Below are 9,268 nucleotides of genomic sequence, written 5' to 3'. Positions count from 1 at the left end.
ACTGATCTATTTCATTTTGTGTCTGTACTAGATTTGACAAGTACTTCAAGACAAGTTCTGATCATTAGTTTAAATCAGTGTGCTTCAACTCAATATTATTCTTGTAATACTTCTGTAAAACCAAAAATCAAAGTGATAATTTGTGCTCATGTTTATATTTTCATCAATGCAAAGAGATTCAAGGACAATCAAAACTCTTTGAAATTGAAATTCCAATTTACATGAAAATAATGGTTAAAAATATGTTCAAGATAGAATTTCATTTTTGCTTATTTCATTAACCGTTCGAACGGTTTTATTTCAGGAAATGAAGGTTGTTAAGAAATAAATCTGTTCATTTATTTGATTAACCGATATCAGATTTCGATAAACAAATATGGCTGAAGGTGCAGAAGAAATGAATGATGACCTCACCTCATCTTCAAATCTTTTGGATGAAAAGGGGGATAATCCTAATAAGAACGACAGTTGTCTGTCCATGGATAATGGTTACATAGATGAAGCAGATTTGAGTTCAACTGCTTCGGATCATTTGGATGCAAGTTCTTTGCAAAAGGACGATAGTGGAATTTCCATTGAGAAGTTATCTCCCTTAGCAGGAGGGAAAGATAACTCTGATGAAGATGGGAATGAAAGTGCAATATTCAATGACAGTGCTATGTGTGCCGGAACATCCGAGGCTAAAAATGAGGGCAAATCTGTAGTGTCTGAGGCTAAGAGTGAAATCGAAATAACTGTGGATTCTCCATCAGAATTAATGGAGGAAGGTTCTGACAGTCCTGCATTAAATGTGGAGGCAGATGACGGTGATGATGGAGATGAGGATGACGATGATGCAGAGACATTGTTGCGAAGTGCTGAATCACGAAAGCGCTACATACGCCGAATTCGGAATCAACTGCTAAAAAGTGACAGTGACACAGATAGTGATAGTGATAGTGACAATGAAGTGGATGATCAAAGTGGGAAAAAAGAATCCTCAGAGTCATCAGACGGAGAAACAGAAATTCAACTTCGTAAACCGAAAGAAATTTGGCATGCAATACACGATTTGCGTCAACGTGAACTAGGTCATTCTAATAAGACCCCACCCTCGTTGTTTCGAGAACGTGTACAAGGAAGTGTTTCTATGGTACAGAGATTGGAATTACAGTTCAGAATGGAGTGTCATGATGGATGTGTGAATGCCTTGAATTTTAATAGAATAGGTAGGAATTTAACCCTTTTACCTTAGTATTAGGGGGTACAAACATCAGAACTTTTCTGGCCCTATCCTAATTGCCTAGTAAACGAAATCTAACCAACTGAGCTTTACCACCTTGGTGTCATTTAAAGTTATTGCACTCTGGCTACTAGTACTGGCACGATAATTATATCGGTGAATCAATGTATTGCGATACAACATGCCACAGTACGCATATCAGATCAGGATGTCGTGTATCGATACTTGACGATTCCATACAAAAGTTGGGATTTTTATAACTTGGTTTATGAAATACCAATTTTTTTCACTGAAATTGTTAGAAACTTCAGGCTACCCATCCAAAAGGATATGTATTTTGATATTCCATGTATATTTCTTGTTGTTACAAATTGAGATGGCTAAATATCAAATTGGATTAAGATTGCTAAGTTGCAAACTGAGTAAATTTCTTATTAGCAATTAGGTGCCGTAGGTTCAAATCCCTTTCAAACATGAAAATCATACAATCCATAAACTCTCAGGTTATTATATTTGTGTATTAAAGGTACCCTACTGGCGAGTAGTTCCGATGATTTAAATATAGTTCTATGGAACTGGGTGCAGAATAAACCAGCCTTGGTGTATGACAGTGGTCATCGGAGTAATGTCTTTCAAGCTAAATTTATGCCCTACAGTGGAGATTGTCATGTGGTTAGTTGTGCTCGAGATGGTCAAGTTAGATTAGCTGAATTATCACTGACTGGTCGATGTAAAGAAACTAAGAAATTAGCACAACATAAAGGTGCTGCACATAAGGTAAAGTGTTTTGGGAATCATATATCAGAATCTTTGTGGAATTATTTTGTTCAGGTGTTCATTACTTTTCTCGTATTTTCATTTTTTGATTTCACCAAAGTATTTGATAACTAGATCATTTACCAGGTTTAATAAAAAAACAATTTGTTGAAGCTTTGTGACATTAATGTTTAATATTGCTATTTTCTATTACAGTTAGCTCTAGAGTTAGACTCTCCACATATCTTTCTCAGTTGTGGTGAAGATGCTGTTACTTTCGAGATAGATTTACGTCAAGAAAAACCAAATAAGTAAGTTTGTAAACATGATTAGTTTGTTTTAAAAGCCAGCTTCAGTTATTAGATGTATCAAAAAGCAAGATTTATTTGCCAATTGATTTTCTTTATTTGTCAAATTAGGCTGTTTCTATGATTGAAAAGCTGAAGTTATTAAGCGTTGGATTTTTGCCCACCAACATGGAATGTAAGCTACGTTTGAACCTGTGTTTTTAGCCAGGATTTGGCTCATTTGCCCCACTATATGTTTTCATGAAAAATTTACTAATGCTATGTTTATACAATTCTAGATTATGTATAACTAAAGAAAATGAGAGGAAAGTTGGATTATATTCTATTCACTCTAATCCTGTTAATTCATATGAATTTTGTGTCGGAGGACGTGATCACTATATCAGGTAGAATTTATTCAATTTTAAACTCTTAGATGAGGGTCAGGCTACTGTAGCACTGTCTGTTGGGGCATTAAACTTTAAGGCTTGATTACTTGTTTTTATATTGAAAGTGAATAAGCCATTTTTCCTCATTATTGCAATCAACCAGCTATGAATAGGTCTGGGGATGGATCATACTAAACGATTTAGCCAAGGATCACCTGGTGGACAGAAAAAAGAAATGGAGTTATTCTTCTTTCAAATTAAAAAGGACACGATATTTGTTAACACAAAGGTTGAATAATTATCTCCATTCAAAAATTATAGAATTTTCTCTTATTTTTTTGGAAAGTTTCTCCCTCCCCCTTACTATTAAAATTAAAGAAATGTTTCTAAATATCAATCCTTCAATGATTGGTAAGTTACTTTAACATTCTATTGTTAAGTACTCTTTTGACCCTGCATTCTAATTCATTCATATGTTATTTTACAGAATTTATGATAAAAGAAAGATAACTGAAGTAAGTAGTAACAATCTTTTTTTAAGTTTAAAGTCAGGGAAAGTATAGTTTGAAAATCGATTCACATTTACAAAATTTGAAATAATGCCTGACAAAATTTATTCAATTTGGAGTCGAGTATTACAGAGACAAACTTGTTTTTTCTAAAATTGACATAGGATGTTTGAATTTATTTTCTTATACTTTAGATAAGGATATTAAATTTTCTTAATAGATAAAGAATACAGTTTCTTCTCTTTTGTTTGTAGGAAGATGGAGTGTTAAAGAAATATTGTCCACATCATTTGGTAAGTATCAATTTATTTATTTCACAGTTATTTAAGAGTTATGTACAATCAGTATAATTAATTCCTTTAAACGAAATAACATCATTTATTTCGTTTAAACGAAATGATAAATAAATATGTTTACAATTGCGCCTTAGGGGCTCCGTAGTGGCCAGTGGCATTTCCAGGAAACATTAGATGAAGGGCCAGCAAGGGCCACAAATTTTCCAGGGAGTTTGGATAGTTTTTCTGCAGGCCATTTTGTAAAATAGCTTCTGTGTGCAATCCCATCTGCCTTAGGAATGCGGTGAATAATGATAATGTATCCGTTTGTTTTTTCTATTCAGTAGGAACTAGGGATGTTGTCATGGTTCAATTATCTTGCATCAACTGAGTGACAATATATTTCATGTTTTGTGTTAATATTTCTAATATCTATTTACAGGTTGATAGTACAACTAAAGCCAATATAACTTGTGCTTGTTATAATTACAATGGTACAGGTATGTAAATTTTGAGACATATATCTGGATTGGATATAACGTGACTGACAAATTAACATTATTGAAATCAATATTTCGTTGAATGCAAAATTTAATGTTCAAAATTTTGGATCCTTAACATTCTGACTCAAAATGGATTTCTCACTTGAATCCTCCCGAATCAGCACAAGCCCCAACCTTCAGCTCCTTAAATGTTAACATTAGGATATTGTTTATCTTTTTGTAGAGGTACTAGGGTCGTATAATGATGAAGATATATATTTATTTAATAACAAACACTCAGATGGTGCTGAATATATACATAAATATAAAGGTCACCGCAATAATGCTACAGGTGAGAACTGAGCTCTTTTTGTCCTTAACGTTTCTTTCTGTTTGACTATTTGTTGTAAAATTCCTTAGACATGCTGATAGTTGTAATTAATATGTTCCCTATTTTCCAATTTTTATACAGTGGAGCCTCATTTATCCACAAATTCCCGTTGCCGATAAAATCGTGCGGTTTAACGAAAATCAAGATAGTTGAAACATGCCATCCATAACTAGAGTTATATCCCTTCCTGTCACGTACGCACCATGTGATAGACATGTGTGTACTTTATAGGGCCAATACGTTGTGAAGAACCCCGATTGTTTATAATATTTCATTTTATTTCACTATCAAAGCATGATAATAACAATATCATTCCTTAGAATTAGGATTCATTAATTTATAATCATAAATTACCTTTCCATATCATCATAGCGAAAATGTTTGATGTGTACCGTAGCCATGATACAATTGGGGTATGACTGAACGAAAAATTGAATTCAAGTATTACTGAACGAAAGATAGCTTACACGTGATTATTAAATTAACCGCATATTCTCAAATAATGTACTCAGATTCTTTCTTTACTTCTTTTTTGTAAAATATTCTTGAAACTTATATTTGTAGATTACAATTCCTGTAAAGATCTCCTAGAAATATCCTTAGATAATATCTCTGTAGAAATTAATCAAAGTCCTAAGAACTAGACGTTTTCAATTATCTTAAGTTATGATGTAACCCTAGATTATGAATTAAAATAAACTGTAGTATGGTTGAAAAATGTTCTCCTTGTTCTTAGATGAATTCCTAAAATTGATATTATTGTTGTTATTTTGTAGTAAAAGGTGTAAATTTTTACGGTCCGAGAAGTGAGTTTATAGTCAGTGGTAGTGATTGTGGTCATGTATTTTTATGGGATAAAGAAACAGAAAATATTGTACAGTTTATGAAAGGAGATGAGGGTGGAGTGGTAGGTAGACATTTATATGACAATGCATCAATAACACATTAGCTTTTTGGGTTATATCCTTTTATTGGTTACAAACATTCACAGATTTTTATTGAAGCATCCTTTAAAACAAAATGTGCTTGAGAAAGATTGATGAAGTATATGTTTAACTAACTCTCATGATCTTGCCAGGTTACATTGTTTGCTGAAAAAAACTTACATCTATTCCCAAATTCTTGTTGTTGTTTCTATTATGCTTCTATTTGATCAAGGGCAAAATTAGGAAACAGATTCTAAACAAAGACGTCTTTGAGCCAGGTGTAAAGCTGTTTTAAAAGGAATATAGAATCTGTCAACTTCTATGAATTGAAATGTTCATTATGTTTTAAGGAATGTAATTATCAGTGAAATTTCGAGATTTATATTTTCAAGATTCATAATATAAAGTCTTAAATTTTGTTATTGCAGATAAATGTTCTAGAACCTCATCCATTTGCTCCAATATTAGCTACAAGTGGTTTGGATCACGATGTTAAAATTTGGTCTCCTACTGCTGAGGATGCTACTGGACTCTCTGGTCTCAAAAAGGTTAGTTTCTAAGGGTAAAGTTTGAGAAGGATAAGGGTTTTGTGTAACGGTTAATGTGACTAAGGTTAAGGGATTACAGACAGTAGCTGCAGATGCTACATAAAATGACGTTTTCTCATGCTGTCAAGTTAAGGTAAGGACTAGGAAAGAGAGTAAATAATTAAGGTTGTGTAGACTAAGAAATGCAAGGAATTGCCCAATTGGTGAGTCTACAAGTTTGGGATTAATGGAATCAACAGAATGTTCAATAAAATAAGTTGTTCATGTGTGCCAAAAAAATAGTACGTGCTTACAGAAATCAAAATGGCAGGAAATACATGGGAAAATTTTGACATATCCGCTTCCGTACTGTTTCGATTGAGGACAGAATTGGAGCAGATGGAACCTGTTCAGAACTCACCTTGAGCGTCGCCCTAGTGGCAAGAGAACGCTTTGTGATTATTTTTATTTTGTAATTCAGTCAGTTAGAAGAAATCGTAAGGAACGAGAAGAAGAGAGATCTTCAGAACCAGAAATGATTGATGGACAGATGTTATGGCTGGTTATGCATCATTTTAGACGTACAGCTCGTAGGCAGGTGGGTGAATAACATTTTTACTAACTTTATAATTGCCATGATTTCTGGTTGGGTATTCTCATCAGGTTATCTTCTTAGAAAATCAAGACAGATAGCCCTAAGTTTTGTGGCTGGGTATCAGGCTTATTTTCTAGAGTTTTGTCTGCTAAATTGAATCTTAAAGAAGGAAAATTTTGAGATTCTGTCTTGTATTTATTCAGACAATAAGTTTTCTAGCCTGCATGGCTCTAGTATTTTCTTTGCCAGCTTACCCAGGCAAAAACTTCAATTCCTTATCTTAAAAAAAACTTGAGCTTGTACCTAAAAAAAAAGCAGTTGAGCATTTTCTACAACAGAATATTTTCATTAAATCATAGTCACAATATCATTTCATTACAATATGTAGTGTTGTGGTTTCTGACTGGACTCCATTTTGTTTTTAGCGTGGCAATGGAGAGGCTGATGATGATATTTCCAGTTCCAGTGAGGAAGACATTTTGAATTTAGAAACTGATTCGGATTAAAAATTCTAAATTTGATGCCTTGGTCAGTTTAATTCAAGTGTTTGCTGGTTCCATTCCTTTCTCTCCAGTCGTAACCCCTAACAACCAACTTAACCTGTGACCTTTGACCTTAAACCATTATTTAATTTTAGTTGCGTCAAGAAGGAGGTGATGTGTCGAGTTCCAGTGAAAATATAGAGTCAGGTGAAGAAGAATCTGGAGATGAGGCTGACAGGCTACAATGTGCTCCATCATAACTGGTTGCTTTACAGTCTTCTCCTTGGCAATTGTATAGTCCACTTTACTTGGATTACATACAATATGCTCCATTTTAAAGGGACATACCTGTCTGAATTCCTATTTTTTTAAGTTGTCAGTTGCCTTCTCGCTTGGAATTTTTGAAAAATTCTGAAAATTTGATGGCCCTCTGTATTAGATTATGAGTGAAATTTCAACTCAATTTTTTTCTGAATTCAATTGTGCCAAATTGTTAAGTACATATTTAAAAATATTCATGTAAATTTACACAATTTGTGCTCAATTCAGCTACCCAAATCACAGGAATGGAAATATCTATCTTGTTTAGATGAAATTCAACCGATTCAGTATGTTTTTCTATTGTTTATTCAATTTAGATGAAACCAAAGTAATGAAATGAGCTCTTGAAAGCTAAAACTAAGATAGGCTAATAGATTTAGAGAATATAGAGAGGAGTAGATCTCTATAAAATGATTGACAGTGATGATCAAGTGAAATATCGTAACTAGTTAGATAATAGTAAGCTTGAGTAGTATTACTGTGATCAGTGAGATTTTTATAACTGTAAACATCCTTGCTGATAAATTTGATATGAAGTGTGAATTTATTTTCTAAAAGTTTTGAAGCAAATTTTTTCTTTTGATTGCGTTTCGAATTATTTTGTTGTCCAAGAAATTCTCTTGTTCTTTTCAACATGTCTTGGCAGCAATAGCAATAAGTTTTCATCCCCTTTATTCAAGAGACGATTTTTTGATTATTTTTGGGAAAATTTAGTACCCTCTCAATTAATTTTCCACCCACATAGTGGATCTACTTATTAAAGTGTTACCCCCCTTATCAAATTCAACCCAATAAATATGAGTGCTTTCATTGTAAAAATATGTAAATATTATGTAGAAAAAAAAATGAAAAATATGATTTTATTTATTTAGTGATGCTTTGTGATGATAGTTTAAAAAAAAATGTATTTGATTGTTTAAAGTTTTTTAATGCAGCTTTACCTTGCATTATATCATTTTGAAATACAAATTTCCCTAAAATCTTATTAAAATACCAAAATATTTGTAAAAGTCTAATAAAAACAAGCAGTCATCTTTATTTTTAAGTTGTGTAAGAATTAATATTCATAATATTGGTCAGATTAGATTCAATTACTATTTATTCTTCCTGTAAATATAGTGAACTGCTTGTGTTTATTTTTTGAATCAAACGGTATTTTCAATACTTAATGTAAATCATTCATGTCATATTTTATCTCTTTGGAGACCCATTTTCACAATGTCAAGCTATGAGGAACGTCGTCTTATACCTTGACTGCAATAGCCACTATTCTTGTATCACAGAAGTATGTAAATGCAGCGATTTCATTGGATTGCACATCAGCTGATACTGTGAATGAAAGCTTTCGGTAGTAAGTCTGTAAACAATATCAGTCTCTCTGTCAAGGTCTCCATTTGGCGGTATTCACTGGTGAACAATCCAATCAAATTGCTGCATTCTGTGATACGAGGTGATTACTAAAGTCAAGGTATAAGGTGAGGTTCGTAGTAACATTGTTAATATGTGGAAGGGTTCTCTCTATTGTAGAGAATATTTTACTTAAAGAAAAATTTGCTGTGTTTTGTTCTAGCGTTCATATACTATACTGTATTTTTTTGGAAAGTTAACATTTTTCTGAAATGTAAGTATTTTGAGATATATGCATGTATATCTTTCTTATCAGACAACCATGCCTTGAATTATATTGCCAAATAATTAAAATGCATGTAAATGTAAATTATTTTTCTGTAACATGTATATCAATTTTGGCACCATATCTTTTGATATTGTCAGGATAATTTGTAAATGATAGATTAAGCTTTGTACATTGAACAGATATTACCATAGTCACTGTGAGTTATCCCCCTTTCTATTCCAATTCTACCCCCAGTCGAACAGTATGAAAGCAGATGTCACATTCAAAATTTTCCCATCTATTTTCTTGTACAACTTTATAAATTCTGTCTGTTCCTACTAATTTTTTGGCACACATGGAATGCGTTCTGAACTCTGTTTCAACTTGTTTTATTGAACGTTCTGTTGATTCCATCAATGTGCAAAACTAACCAATCAAGCGGGCCCCTATGGGTAGCAAAATGCCCACATTTCCTACTGTTTTAATTTCAA

The 9,268-nt window shown here is 32.8% G+C and overlaps 1 protein-coding gene across 1 annotated transcript; it reads left to right on the top strand.

The window, feature by feature from the left end:
* The first annotated feature begins 1,021 nt into the window (after window positions 1-1,021).
* On the top strand, window positions 1,022-7,458 carry LOTGIDRAFT_186470 (hypothetical protein). The gene is made up of 12 exons (XM_009051129.1): window positions 1,022-1,208; window positions 1,749-1,999; window positions 2,195-2,289; window positions 2,565-2,672; window positions 3,142-3,176; window positions 3,422-3,456; window positions 3,881-3,938; window positions 4,165-4,272; window positions 5,088-5,218; window positions 5,666-5,785; window positions 6,246-6,362; window positions 6,997-7,458. Exons 1-12 carry the CDS (start codon window positions 1,130-1,132, stop codon window positions 7,099-7,101), a joined length of 1,242 nt encoding a protein of 413 aa, XP_009049377.1. The 5' UTR covers window positions 1,022-1,129; the 3' UTR covers window positions 7,102-7,458.
* The last annotated feature ends 1,810 nt before the right edge of the window (window positions 7,459-9,268 follow it).

The sequence above is a fragment of the Lottia gigantea genome (genome assembly GCF_000327385.1).
Source record: "Lottia gigantea unplaced genomic scaffold LOTGIsca_16, whole genome shotgun sequence".
In the NCBI taxonomy this organism is placed as follows: Eukaryota; Metazoa; Mollusca; class Gastropoda; family Lottiidae; genus Lottia; species Lottia gigantea.
This window is presented reverse-complemented; position numbering and strand designations above follow the sequence as displayed.

Excerpts from the sequence above, each read along its gene's own strand:
- LOTGIDRAFT_186470 (XM_009051129.1), top strand. The coding sequence starts at position 1,130 with ATGGTACAGAGATTGGAATTACAGTTCAGAATGGAGTGTCATGATGGA. Across the intron at positions 2,290-2,564 it reads CGTCAAGAAAAACCAAATAA|ATTATGTATAACTAAAGAAA; the intron begins GTAAGTTTGTAA and ends ATACAATTCTAG. Across the intron at positions 3,177-3,421 it reads AAAGATAACTGAAGTAAGTA|ATGGAGTGTTAAAGAAATAT; the intron begins GTAACAATCTTT and ends GTTTGTAGGAAG.